Source organism: Folsomia candida, unplaced genomic scaffold (assembly GCF_002217175.1).
Source record: "Folsomia candida strain VU population unplaced genomic scaffold, ASM221717v1 Fcan01_Sc001, whole genome shotgun sequence".
Lineage (NCBI taxonomy): Eukaryota > Metazoa > Arthropoda > Collembola > Entomobryomorpha > Isotomidae > Folsomia > Folsomia candida.
Window position 1 is genome coordinate 6250170 of NW_019091193.1, and position 15018 is coordinate 6265187.

Below are 15018 nucleotides of genomic sequence, written 5' to 3' on the forward strand. Positions count from 1 at the left end.
AGCAATATGCCTGGTAAGTAAGAATGTGTTAAACTACCGACGTTGAATCGGTAACACGTGAACGTTTTTGACCTTAAATTACTGGTTGAACGGCTTGGAGTGGAGGTCCCGAACATTTTTTATGTGAAAGCCCTTTTCTCGAGCTACAAGTCGGCATCGGTGATTTCAACTTTTGTACACTGATTTGACCATGGCGAGGTCAACTTTTGACCACTCGTCTCTCAAAACTTTCCAAACTCCGTCAAAAGTTTTTGGGTGGCGGAGAAAAGATTTTATTTCAGATATCCAAAGCCGAAAAAATCCATGGGACTTACATAGGGTGACTTAATAGGTATTTCACTATCCTGGATGATTGTTATCCCGAGTCTAGCTTTTAAGTCCTTGGCGTAATCCTGGGTCAAAAGGGCGGTGTGCGATGACGCTGCGTCGTGATGAACTATCACTTTTATGGTGTCCTGGCCATTTAGTTTTGAGACATAAATCTCCAAAAGCGGTTTTAAAACAAAGTCAATATAGTACTTCGTAGTTACCTTCACTTTTTGTGGAACTTTGATAAGTGGGAGGACACCACGATCAGATAATGCACCTACCACCATGAACTTGTTGCAAAAGTTTTCCGTGTGCGGGATGGCCAATCTTCTGGAATTATTTTCTCCTTTGGTTGTATAGTAAATTTTTCTCTGACTGTTGGTATCTTGTAAGGAAAATAATTCTTCATCCAACGACACTAAAAAGCCACTTTTATCTTTTGTCAGGTAATTCACATAAATTTTTTTTGCAGGTCAGACGACTATTTTTTTAATGCTTCCCAGTCAGCTGATTGACTTGGATTTTTCTTCTTTTTGGCTGCCCCAAAATTTTAATTGCTCGACGCACACTAGGGCGCTGTTCGTAAACTTCGTAACGCTGGCTAACCATAGGAAGATAGAGATTTTTCCCTATCTTCCCATGGTTAGCCAGCGTTACGAAGTTTACGAACAGCGCCTAGTCTCTGACACTTTGGTTAGACGTGCCACTGCTCTCTGGGGTGGTGAGTTGCCCTTAGAGGTCAATAGGTCAATTTTCTTAAGCACGGGCCTAATTAGCACTTTTCGGACTCGTGTTTGAGGCATGATGGTTTTTCTTTGGTACGAGCTTGTCGTTATTGACCTTCATTTTTAAGTACCTTATGTATCTGGCCTTTCGAAACTTGTTGTCCTTGAGTTTTGAAGTGGTTACTTATGTATGTGTACAAAGAATTAAGTTTGGAAAGTGTTTTTATGGTACCCTCTTACTCTAAGGTCAATGGTCGGGTCATTTTTGAATCTAGAGAGCTAATTTTTTGCTCAGCCCTTGTCAACAATCACATGTCGTTATGCTCAAAATTTGGAACCGAAACTCCAACCAGTTTCGGAGCAATTCAAGATCGCCCGCGTTCACGTGTTACCGATTCATCCTGTATGTAATTTGCAAAAATTGCATCGTTTGTCAATTAATTTCAAGTTGGAAGCCAGAACTGGACAACGTTGGCTGAGAACGACACCGATGCTTGGAAATGCTTAGCACTGGTGCGATCACTCAAAGCAAGTATCTCCACGAGACACGCTGTGGTCCTCTTATCAAAAAATGTGTCGCAAAATATGTGGTAATTCAGTATCATGCATTACTTCACGAATAGTTACATCTCTCCAAAAATATCTATAAAATTTCAGGCTAAAGCTGCAATCCGAATGCAAAGCGTGTTATCTCGTTATCGAAGACGAATTCTTTACCAGCCTTGAATTCAGATCTGGGGCATTGCGGTACGCGTCTGAAAAGTGGAGTCATTTTGTCTGGTTGGATTGTAACTGTCTCGTCGTGAACAACTGCGACGATCTGTTTCATCGAAGCGGCGTCCAATGGGCGAAGAATGAAGATGGACGAGTGGTGCCTGTGTTTCTATCAAGCACTGCAGCAGAATCTGAGCTGGGGGACACAAAGAAATACATCACTTTGGGAGAAAGTACGTACAGATCAATTAAGAGTGTTCTTGTCATATGCATTCATTGAAAGATTGATTATTTGTTTAAGATGGAAGAAATTCTGGTGAAGAGTTGGATTATTGCCATGTAATTGACCTGGACAGGTGAGGCTTGTGCGATCATTATGCAATTCCTGTTCGCCATAATAGTGCAATTAATGTTTCGAATACATATTTTGTCAAAGCTCAACCAATAATCCACTGTGCGGAAAGAACCTCAAATTGATTTATTTCTCGAATGGGCACCCACTTGAACCCACTTCTTATGACGAAGGAAGCACAAAGACTGCGAATTTGGACAATGATCTTAAAAAGAAAGCTACCGAGTTATATAAACGGTTTTGCCCGGAACTATTCCCCAGCAATGTACATACTTTTTCCATACTTCATAGCGAAATCATCCAGGACATAAGTAGAACACATAATTTCTAATTGGTTTGTCTAAAAATTAGACTATTCAACCCATTACTAACGAAATGCCAAGCCAAGTTACAAATTCCATCGCTATAGTCGGGATGGCTTGTCGGTACCCAGGCGCAAATAGCATCGCTGAATTCTGGGAGCTATTGGTAAATGGATTGGATGGAATCAGCAAAGTTCCCGAGAGACGATGGACCAAAGAGAACGCATTGTAAAAAAATATTTGTTATGAAATGATTCAGAAATTATTAAACGCCAAGTTATTCCATATGCTATTGACATTTGAATCAATCTTTTCACGTAATTTCCGAATCTTTCCTACATATAAATTTCTTGAGAATAAATTTCTACAAAAAGCTTCAGGATATAAAGTGGTCATAATTTAAATGCAGATGTCGAATGGGGAACTGGCGAAGTACGGAGGCAGGCTTTCTTTTCTGCTCGATAGAAAACTTTGATTCTAAATTTTTTAACACGAACGCCGCCGACATGCAATTTCTCGACCCTCAGCAAAGGTTATCCCTCCGCGTTGTTTGGGAAGCTTTGGAGCATGCCCGCATTGATCCGTTGTCATTAAAGAATTCACTGACAGGAGTTTTCGGAGGGTGAGATGCAGAGAAAACTATTGAATGGAAGATTATGAAATTAATCTATTTTTTACCTCGAAGATGGTGGAGAGGTGACTACAAAGAGTTGTTGCAGATGCAGGGAGCCCTTTTTGACACCGATTTTCTTCGAGGTTACATGGGCAACGCTCTTGGTCCATTCACCGCGAGGATATCTCACTTTTTGGAGCTTATCGGACCAAGTTTCTCTACGGAGAGTGGCTGTTCCACCTCCGTCGTTGGGGTGGACATGGCATGCGACAGTTTAAGAAATGAGGCGTGCAATTTAGCCATCGCGGTGGGAGCGAATCTACTCCTTCACCCGTACACTTTGGGTGATGGGTTAATGGAAGGCGTTCTAGCGAGGGATGGGAGATGCAAAACTTTTGATAGTTCGGCTGACGGATTTGGCCGCGCAGAGGGGATCGGAGTGTTGATTTTGAAGCGATATTCTGATGCGATAGGGGATGGTGATCGCATTTGGGGATTGATTCTAGGTTCCGCCGTGGTGCAGGAGGGACCAAGTAAAAGTATGGGGACACCAACCGTCGGGGTGGAAGCGAAAGCTATGGAGGTGGATATTTTTTACAATTAAATTACAATTTTGCAATTAAAAAATTATGGTATTTTATAAAAATTTGTAACTACTTAGCTCGGCCTGGAGAGGGCTGGTGTGGCACCTAACCAAGTTCAGTATGTCGAAATGCATGGCACAGGTAAAACTACTTTTACAAGCTTTGAAGGTTGCAAAAAACACTTACGGTCAAATGTTTTTGCAAAAAACAGGGACCCCGATTGGCGACCCAATCGAGGTTGAAGCAGTCTCGAAAGCTTATTCTAATCGAGAAAATATCCTCACCATCGGTTCCGTAAAAACTAACATCGGCCATACCGAATCCGTTTGCGGAATAGCTAGCATTCAGAAAGTTGTACTTTCGATGCATCACGAAATAATCCCAGAGCATCTGCATTTCAAGAAACTCAATCCGGAAATAGATTTGGCTTCTATTCCGGCACAAATCCCGCTCAAACAGGTCGAGTGGAAGCGGGCCATGGATAATGGACAATTGCGTATAGCGGGAGTCAATTCATTCGGAATCACTGGCGCTCAGGCGCACGTAATTGTTCAAGAACCCCCGGCGAATGGTTATCCATCAGAGGACATGAAGATAACCTTTCATGATGAAAGACCTCGTAAAATTTTCACCATCTCTGCAAAAACAGAGACTTCCTTCCATTCTCAGGTGGAGGCTTACAAGACTTTTCTAACAACGACGGACTGCTCTTTGAGTGACATCGAATTGACGATGCACACGGGCAGAGCACATTTCCTACTTCGGGGCATTGCAATTTGTGACACTAAAGAAGAGCTAATTGCATCATTGGATCTTCTGAGACCAAAACATGTACCAAATTCGGGATCGAAATTGTGTTTCCTATTTACCGGGCAGGGATCACAATATATCGGAATGGCAAAATCCCTTTACGAAGAAAGCATCGTATTCAGGTCAAATTTCGAATTGTGTGAGACCATATTATTCACCGAGCATGGAATCTCTATCAAAGATGTCTTGTGGAATTCAAGCAGCAAGCCAGATTTTATGAACCAGACGCTATTCAGTCAAACGTCGATATTCTGCGTGGAATTTTGTCTCCTCAAATTATGGGAGTCTTGGGGAGTGGTGCCAGATGCAGTGATGGGTCACAGCCTCGGCGAATTTGTTGCAGCCGTCGCGGCGGGAATTCTGACTCTTCATGATGCTCTAAAACTTGTGGTATCAAGATCCATTTTGATCGAATCATTACCAAAAAGCGGTATGATCGTGGTCGGTGCGGATCTTCAGACATCAAGAAAACATTTGAATAACGCATTTACCAATACGAGCCAGAAATGGCTTGACATAGCTGCGGTGAACTCGACAGGTCAAACAGTTATGGCAGGAACAACTGAAAATATTCAAGAATTTCATACATATTGCAAAAATAATGGTGTCAAGACTCACATACTAAAATCATCTCACGCATTTCACTCCAAACTGTTGGATCCGATCCTTGAAAAATATAAAAGGATAGTTGACACCATTGATTTTTCCCCTGCGACAAGATGCACTTTCATATCAGCGGTTAGCGGAAGAGAGATTACCAGCACTGATTCAGATTACTGGATTCGGCACACGCGGGAGAAAGTGTGTTTCATGGAAGCGAGCAAGGCGGCGGCAAATCTTGGAATCACTGGATTTATTGAGGTCGGACCGCAGCCTGTGCTGTCGGCTCTGCTTTTGGAAAATATCGACGAGGTATAGTTTCCATTTACATGTATAATTCTTTTGGTCTGAGGGGTGTTAGAATTTTGTAAAATTTTCCAGATCGTGGAAATTTCAATTCTCGCTCCGTCTCTTAAAAAGAATGAGCCTGAGTGGGAGACAATGCTTTCCACACTGGGAAAGCTGTATCTGACAGGAATCAAAATTAACTGGTCAGGTTTCCATCGGTACACGAACGCAAGGAAGGTAGACGTTCCAGGGTATCAATTTGATGAAGTTCCATACTGGGTGACAGTCAAAAACGGGAATCGAACCCATTTCCATCCTCTACTCGGTGTCTACGTTCCAAATGCTTCGGATATAACAATTTTCAACAACAGCATCGATGTGCAGAGATTACCCTTCTTGAAGGATCATTCGCTCGGGGATAAGATTATATACCCCTGTGCAGGATACTTGGACATGTGCATGACCTCGTCGTACGTGGCAAGTGAATGCAAAAGAGGAATGTTTACTAAACCAACCAGCATGCTGACCATTACAAATTTTTCCATCATTACACCAATTTGCTTAACCGAAGGACAGCCTATTGATACACAAGTAAAACTTCACATTTCTGGCTAGTTTGCTGACTTTATTTAACAAATTTTCTAATCAGGTTGTCGTGTCTCAAACTCCGGAAGGAGGCATGTGTTCCACTATTTACTCAGAAATTCAACTGGATAACCAGGAATATAAATGGGTCAAAAATGCTACCGCACAGTTTGGAACTTTTACACCAGATTTTAATAATTTACCAGAATTGCTAGACATCAAGAAACGATGTTATGACGTCGTCATGGACACCTTGGACTACAAAGTCTTTGAGGAATATGGATTCAATTTTGGTCCTACATTACGTGTAATGACCAGAGTGTGGGGAAATTCCGGTGGAGAATACCTCTTCAAATTTGAAGTGTTCGAATCGGATGAAGATATTGACCGGTTTATTATCCATCCCTGGATTGTTGATTCAATGTTGCAGGCACAAATAATCAGCATGTTTCTATTTAACCGGCCACCCGCCAAGCAACTATTTGTACCCGTGCAGATAGCAAGTTTCGCCTGGTTTGGTCACGTGGCACGGTCAGGTTATGTCTACACAAGTATCGGATCGGGATATAATGAAGCGTATTTGTTTGACGAAGACGGGAATCGAATGACTTGCATGCGTGGGGCAGAGTTTGTCCCGACCAATTTGAGCAATTTACTTGCACTAATTGACGCGCAGAAGAATCCGCTTCCCTCAATGGCTGAATATTCGTGGCGGCAGTTTCTGGGTCCGGAAGAGAGGAGAATTCCTGACGAAGAGAGGGGGTCAATTTGCCTCAAAGATATCGTGAATTCGTGCAACCTTACGGATGCTGAATTTACACAAGAGGAGGAACAATTTTATAATAATTTGCAATCTTTAGCAGGGCTTTACATGATAAAGGTGGCAAAACAGCTTCATCTTGATAACCTGAAAGAATTTAAATGGCCCCAAATTGCAGAGACGTCAAATATCGCACCCAAGCTTTATACATTCTTCAGACGACTTTTAGGAGAACTTGTTGCCGATGGATTGATTGAACAAACTAATGAATCCGATTTTAAAATAATTCGCAAGTTTCAATCACTGGACAAGATTCAAAACCAGATTGACGCAATTGTTCATGATTTACAAAAATTGCAAATCGATTGGATCGATATGGAACTAGCTTCAATTCAGTCAATCGGGGATTGCTTGTACAATATTATACTAACTGATGATAAATCCGTCCCCAAAAATGTGGAACATAATTTCCTCACGACTTCACTGTTTGCAAGAAAAATGAATTCTCTTAACCCGATACAAAAAGATCTGTTAACCGAATTGTCCAAATTGGGATCGAAATCTGTAATTCGTATTCTCCAACTTGGTGGGGGAATTGGAACCCCAGCTGCAAAATATGCATTATCAAAAATGGTGGAGATTGGAGGCTTTCACTTTGAATACACAATTACCGACATTGACAAGAGTGTTGCAACGGAAGTAGAAAACATGTTTCACGATACTGGGATAACCGCAAAATTTTTACAACTCAACCTTGAAAACGATCCTTTGGCGCAAGGCTTTATTCCAAATTATTACGACGCAATCATTGTCCCATTGCTCATTTTCCATGGAACTCAGAGTTCGGCCGATGCTGTAGAAAATTCAGCCAAGCTATTGAAACATGGTGGCTACATTTTTATTTCAGAGATTATTAAGCCGTGTCGACATATTGATATGATGCTCGGTGGAACAGGAAACTTTGAACTATCCCCCATCACAAATTGGGAAATTGTTCTAGAAACCAATGGTTTTTGCGATATCGTTTCCGTTCCTGTTTATGCAAAAGCTGGAGCCTTAATTCTAGCCAAACTTGGCTCACCAAACTTTAGCATTTTGACAGACAAGGCAAAAGAGTATAACAAAAGTAAGTGGATTATCTTTGGGGATGATGGTTCCACAACGAGCAATCTCATAGACAAACTAAAACAGATCTGCTGCTCTGTGGAAATTATACGAAACACGCATACAATCAGCCCAAGCGAAATGATGGAGGCACGAATACGCGAAATTTTTGAAAAATCATCGCACAGTAATATCCAGGGTGTAATATACTTATGTGGAATTGACCAACCACTCGAAACTCGGCAAGTATCCGAACCATTCTTGTACATTTGCAAATATTTGGCCAAAGTTCAATCTCCGCTGAAAGTAGTTACATGTACTCGTGGAAATATGTGCATCGGCTCATCCGACTTTGACCTGACCGCACCAGTATCCTCACCAATTATTGCCATGACAAACGTGCTCGCCAACGAAAACCCTGACCTGATCTGTAAATGCATTGACATTGGAGCAAGCGATGATGCCTGTGCAGAAATTTTTTCAGAACTTTTCATCACAGACATTGACGTCATGGTAGCATATCGAGCTGGACAGAGATGGACGCCAAGAATAAAACCCCTCAAATTGAAAAACAACCCTCTAATGATCCCCAAAACCAGCCGATACCGACTCGTTCTACCAGCCACCAAGACCATTGAAGATTTACATTTTGAACCGTGCCAGCCTGAACCACTTGGCGAAGGGGAAGTTGAAATTGAAGTTAAAGCTTGCGGTTTAAATTTCAGGGATTTATTTTGCATAACAAAACCCGATCCTGCTTTTGCGAATTTCAACACGTTGGGTGTCGACATGGCTGGATACATCACTGCTGTCGGGCCTGGGTGTGGTCCAGAAAGGAAAGTTGGTGATCGCGTCGTCCACTGTCGACGACATGGAATATCGCTGCCGAGTCATATCGTGGTTCCAGCAGGGCACACGGTTCTTATCTCAAATGACATGACATTCGCAGATGCCGCAACCTTCCCACTTGGCTACATTACGGTAGTACAGTGTCTTGAAAGGGTTGCCAAAATCGATGCTAGTGACATCGTCCTCATCCACACGGCTTCAGGCGGCGTGGGGCTAATTGGGATACAAATGGCGCAAGAATACGGGAGCACGATTGTCGCTACGGCGGGAAACAAACGCAAGAGAAACTATTTGCGAAGTTTGGGTGTAAAATACGTCTTCAACTCAAGGACGACAAATTATGCGCAGAAAGTCAGGAAAGCGCTTGGAGGTCGAGGGGTCACAGTCGTGCTCAACTCGCTCACCGGACCAGGATTTAAGGAAGCGACGTTGTCCTTATGCGAACCAGGAGCGCGGTTTGTGGAAATCAGCAAAATGAATATTTGGGACGTCGAAGAATTTGAGAAACTGAGACCCGACGTGCAATACAACATCGTTGATGTATCTGTTTTAGAAATGAGCGTACTTGTCAGCATTATGAGAGACGGTTTGGCCGTTAATTTGGGCAGCAATATGAAAACTAATAAACTCATCCCACTTCCTTACGTGCGGTTTGATAGCTGCGATATTCGCCAGGCACTCGAGTTAATGGAGAAGACGAGACATGTTGGAAAAATTGTGGTAACGATGCCAGAAAAATGTGTGACTGGAGGGTCAGAAGTTACCCAGAAGAGTCAGCTACTGTATCCGGAAGGGACTTACTTAATCACTGGTGGGCTTGGAGGAATTGGTATGGAGGTGGTGAAATGGATGGCAAGTTCTGGCGCAAAAAATATACTTCTCATTGGACGTAATCCACCAAAACCAGCAGCACTCACGGTCATCAAAGACATGACAAGTTCAGGAGTCAGGGTTGAAGCAAGGCAATGTGACGTTGGCGATTTTGCGGACCTTATGAACTTCCATGACCACGTGTCCGAGTCATTTTCCCCCATTCGAGGAATTATCCACGCTGCAGGAATCTTAGACGATGGAACTTTTGAAAACCAAACTTGGGAGAAATATGAGACCGTGTTTCATAGCAAGGTCAAAGGCAGCTGGAATCTGCACATGCTCAGCCTACGACTAAAATATCCTCTCGAACATTTCGTACTTTTCTCATCCACTGCCGCCACACTTGCTGCGATGGGACAAAGCAACTATTCTTCGGGAAACTACTTCCTGGATGAGTTGGCCCATTATCGTAACGCTTTAGGTCTTCCCGCCACCACGATAAATTGGGGACAGTGGGCCCAAGTTGGGATGGCGGCGAATATTGTGTTTCCTCTTTTTAAACCAATGTCCATAAATCAAGGTATCGCAGCGTTGGAGAACATTATGAAAAGCCACAAGACACAGGTTCTCGCTTACGAGGCGGATTTGGGGGCAGTGAAAAACTTTCTCAAGTCCACGAAAGGTCTACTTGCTGAATTTGAGAAACTCGACACGGGCGAGTCTGGCATTGATGGGGACGAATTTTGGTCCGATTTTGACTCTGCGCCTGATTCGGACGCAAAGTATCAAATAATTCGCGGCTTCCTGAAAAAGCTTCTTCGTACAATACTCAAAATCGGGAAACACGACGAGATCAAGGACGACGAGAACTTTCAAGAAATGGGCGTTGATTCGTTGATGATGGTTGAGATGAAGAACGGAATCCAAGCCTCCATCGGAAAGAGAGTCAAAATTTCAATAAATTCAGTCAAAGATTGTAAAACAGTGGCAGAATTGTCGAAACGACTGGTTAATCTGATCACACAGAGCGAAGATTTTGCCCCACTAACTCCCGACGCCTTGCTTCAGTTGGCCTTGGAGGATGGAAAACTCCCCCACGCTGTTAAAGTTGACGTGTCCCTACGACACAGCTTATGTCCGCTGTCTAACATCTGCACAGTCCTGGTCACAGGAGGAACGGGAAACTTGGGTCCATACGTAGTTCGGGAACTGTTAAGAAGGACGCACATCAAGAAGATCATCTGCGTTATGAGAAAGCATCCATACATGGCAATTAGCCAGCGATTCAGGTTTCTGTATGAAAAGAAGAATTTGCTGTCGGAAATTGAAATTGAAAAGATTGAATTCGTCGAGGGTGACGTAACTGAAAAAAACTTGGGTATGGAGGATTCAACATATGCGCTGCTCTGTGGCGAAGTTGATGCGATTTTTAATTGCGCCGTAATCATGGAAATGCACACAACATACAAAACAGACTGCGCGGCACGATCAATCAATGTGATCGGAACTAAAAACGTTCTGGAATTTGCGGTTGAACAAAAGTTGAAATACGTTTACCAAAGTTCATCAATTATTGCGGAGGCAAAACTGGGTGAAGATGGAACTTTTAGTCAAAACTGGCCCTTTATTGAGGACATCTCCCTGATTCCGAACTCTGCTTATGCAACTTCAAAGTTCATCAGTGATTGCCTCGTGGCGCAAGCGGTTGCCAGAGGCGTTCCTGCAAAACTTTTCAGATTTCCACACATGAGTGGTGACAGCGTCACTGGGGGAAATGTGCAGATGGATTCCTTCGTAATGATTAGATTTCTATCATATTTGAACTTCAAACACATGCCGATTCAGAAAATCCCGATAAGCATTTTGCCGGTGGATAAGTGTGCACAATTTTCGATGGAATTGTTCTTTAAGGAGGAGACCGGCTTTGAAGTGTTTAACGTGTATAACCCGCATTTAGGTTCGGTTCAAATAATCTATCACGTGATTTATTGTCAAGTAATTGATGACTAATATGAGTTTGTAAATTCAAATTTCAGACGATGAACTTAATTTTGAAGAAATGGCCAGAACCGAGTTCGGCATCGTTGTTAAGCCAATTACAACAACTGAATTTTTCGAAAAGTTAAATAAGGTTTTGGAAAATGATACCGTTCATGAAATGGCCAAATTGATCACTCCATTCGATTCTGAGCTTCGAAACATGGAAAACAGTTTTGAACCCTATATTTCTTGGATGAATGGGAATCAAAAAATATTTTGGAGTCATAAGTTGGAACAGTACTTACCTGAAGATTATCCAGGCTCACTTCAAAATTCAATGGACTATTTGCGACAAGATTTGCAATGTGCAAAGGAATCTGGTGTCTTTGAGAGATATAATATCAAGTAGTAGCACTACTGAACATTCTTAATATTTGAATAAACATGTTAAGCATGTATTCAAGGGTTTTCTCCTTATGTATTTACTCGTAATATATACACATATCATTATGTAAAAAGTATACAGGTGCAATGTTTCAATAAAAATTTCCCTCTAATTCGACTCGAACATAGATTGCAACATAAATACAAAAAATTTGGAGGAGCAGATTGGATAACATCATTATGTAATAGCACTAAAAACTCAAGCTTATATGTAATTATGATAACCAGAACTGTGATGCTTATTGTACTATGTATTTGAAGACAATGAATAATGCCACAGATAATCTTTCCGATAAGCCCTGTATTACCAATAGTTTCCATTAGTAGGATTGGGTGGGGGTACACAGTTCGTTAAGCTCAGTTGGATACAGAACAATCAAAATGTTGCTCCTGAATTTATATTTGGTTGCAAGTTTATTATTTTTCTCTGGGAACTTTGTATGTGGGAAGCGTAAGGAATTAATTTCAAGCAACCCTGATTTCACTGTAGATTGGGAAATTACCGACGAGACTAGTAGAAATGCCACAGTCACTTTCAACCTTACCGTAAAAACGACTGGGTTTGTGGGGTTCGGAATTTCTAAGAATGGAGGAATGGGTGGTGCAGATATCGTGATTGGTGGTGTGCTTCCAAATGGGACGGTATATTTTAGTGTAAGTAAAAATATAAAAAATATTGCATAGTCGTATTCAAGTGCATACCATGAAAAAATATCTGCAACCGAACTATGCTTTGTTGTACTCAAAAGTACATTGTGTAATAAATAAGCGTATCATTATACATAATTAACACTTATTTTGGTTGGGATTGTTCACCAAGTGATCAGGTGACCGTAGTTGTTTTCTATTGAATCATTTCTTCCTTGCACCAAATGGGCTCTGGTAGTGGTTAAACTTTTAATCCTGGGGAGAGGGTCAAACGCATATCAAAATGCAGTTTATTAGGCAACATTGACAACTATAAAATTATATAACAGGATCGACACGCCCCGTCGAATGGGTTTCCTCCTGAGGATATTTCTCACGATTGGATTCTTCACTCCGCCACTGAAAATATGACCCATACACATCTTCATATTTCTCGCCTGCTTGACACCTGCGACCAAGATGACGTTGCCATTACAAAGGACACCTTCAGATTCATATGGTCAGTTGGAAGCGACGATAATATCGCCTACCATGGCGTCAACAATAGGGGATCGTTTGCAGTCAATATATTGGGCTTGCCTTATCCTGACATTGATTTATCAACGTATGCACCTCATAATTAATGCGAATCGAGAAATATGACAGCGGACACATATTTACAACTTACCGTTTTTTATAGATTTTCCACTTTTGATGCCGTCACAAACTTAACGATGCCATCTAAAGACACGACATATTGGTGCACAGTGCACAAGGCTCCAGTTTTTAGTGGGAAGCAACACGCCGTGGCGGTATGACTAGTCAAAATGACCAATGGTCTTAAACTTTATGTTTTTACTAACTATTTTTCTTGTTAGTTTGGTCCCGTGCTTTTTGGTCCAGTTTCCGAAAAGCATTCTCACCATATTTCCCTCTACTCGTGCACTCCACCGAATGGAGAAGATCCAGAGGAATTTTTTAATAAGTATATCGTCCAAGGTGGAATTGATTGCTTGAATCCAAATCCAGGAGAAATTTCTGCATATCGGTACTGTACTAAACTCATATATACGTGGACAATTGGAGGCAGGGTACGTAATAATAATGTAACTTTTTAAGGGAAAGTGACAGCAAAAGATATATGAAGATGTACTTATTTTCAGATTATGCACATGCCGGACGGAGTTGGTTTCCCAATTGGGGAGGAGACCCACATGTACTACTTAATGGAAAGCCATTTCGACAATCCTGAGCAACTGGTTGATGTCTCGTTTCAAAGTGGAGTTCGAATTTATTATACCCCAGAATTGAGGTACATGTTAATTACAACAAAAATGTGTATTTAGTAAAATTTTGAAAAATGTATAGATCAATCGAAGCCGGTGTGATGAGAACAGGTCAAATGTACGATTACAATCTCGTCGTACCACCCAGTTCGAAAGATTATGTCGTCGTGGGACATTGCAGTTCAAATTGTACGGCACAGTGGATCCCAACCGAAGGGGTCAACATTTTCAATATAATGTTGCACTCCCACTCTTACGGTACATGCATAATTTTATAATTTTTGTAATTATGAATACTAATTTGTTGAATTGTAAATTAATTAGGGACCAAAATGAAGCTTCGCCAATTCCGAGATGGAGCTGAGGAACCGTGGGTGTTAAATGACGACAATTACGATAACGATTATCAGGACAATAGAAATATTCCACTAGTAAAATTTTTACCAGGGGACCAAATGGCAATAGGTTTGCAGATGAAATTAAAAATATTAATTCATCATGGCGACAAATACTTAGTATTTATATGCACTTATTTAGAATGTCACTACGACAATTCCATGCTTTCTCCACCGACCGGCGTCCTGGGTGGATTTGGGACACGACGAGAAATGTGTGAAGCTGTTTACTACTACTACCCTAAAGTGGGTCTAGAAAACTGCAGAAGTAGTATTTTGAAGGAAAATATACGGAATTTTTTCGGAATTTCTGTCCGCGAATTGTAAAATTTTCATATTTTCGTATGATGACAACCTTCCACCTTAATGATTCATATGCACATCTATTTTAGAAACGACGCCTTAACAAACCCCATAATCACGGCACCAGAACACCTCGCAGGATTAAGTTTCCTTGACTATGTTGACTCCATTGTTTGGAATGACGTAACCCGTGGCGAGTTGGAGCGATTGATGCGTTTTTCCCTTCATACTGAGCAATGTGGTGGGGATGGATTTCAAAAAAGGTCGACATACTCTACAAGGGAAACGTATTATGTGACTTATCCGGACATCGAGGAGGAATATGTACCACCAAATTCAGAGTGTCCTTCAAAATTTTAAGTTATAATGTCAATTTTTAATGTCGGGTTTTCCAGTCTATGAATTATATATGTGATTCTGTAATATGAAAGGCTTGAATATGTGCATAAAATAAAGTTTAATTTGCAAACCATGTCATATTTATTGAAAGCCCGAACCGTAGTGGCAAATACGATCATGTGTGATCCAACTTGATACCAAAAATCTCATACAAACTGTGACGCATCTTTCCATGA

The 15018-nt window shown here is 41.4% G+C and overlaps 3 protein-coding genes across 3 annotated transcripts; all 3 read left to right on the forward strand.

The window, feature by feature from the left end:
* The first annotated feature begins 6 nt into the window (after window positions 1–6).
* Window positions 7–9488, forward strand: LOC118432869 (6-deoxyerythronolide-B synthase EryA2, modules 3 and 4-like). The gene is made up of 13 exons (XM_035853974.1): window positions 7–13; window positions 1483–1624; window positions 1692–1981; window positions 2050–2104; window positions 2185–2365; window positions 2452–2630; window positions 2812–3024; window positions 3088–3598; window positions 3677–3740; window positions 3811–5321; window positions 5391–5888; window positions 5947–9377; window positions 9419–9488. Exons 1-13 carry the CDS (start codon window positions 7–9, stop codon window positions 9486–9488), a joined length of 7152 nt encoding a protein of 2383 aa, XP_035709867.1.
* LOC118433806 (reducing polyketide synthase swnK-like) lies at window positions 9459–11932 on the forward strand. Its single transcript, XM_035846073.1, has one exon. It carries the CDS (start codon window positions 9526–9528, stop codon window positions 11416–11418), a length of 1893 nt encoding a protein of 630 aa, XP_035701966.1. The 5' UTR covers window positions 9459–9525; the 3' UTR covers window positions 11419–11932.
* Window positions 11933–12170: 238 nt separating this feature from the next.
* On the forward strand, window positions 12171–14915 carry LOC110861530 (DBH-like monooxygenase protein 1). The gene is made up of 9 exons (XM_022110697.2): window positions 12171–12486; window positions 12810–13084; window positions 13160–13271; window positions 13338–13550; window positions 13623–13771; window positions 13828–14003; window positions 14070–14210; window positions 14283–14463; window positions 14533–14915. Exons 1-9 carry the CDS (start codon window positions 12214–12216, stop codon window positions 14801–14803), a joined length of 1791 nt encoding a protein of 596 aa, XP_021966389.1. The 5' UTR covers window positions 12171–12213; the 3' UTR covers window positions 14804–14915.
* The last annotated feature ends 103 nt before the right edge of the window (window positions 14916–15018 follow it).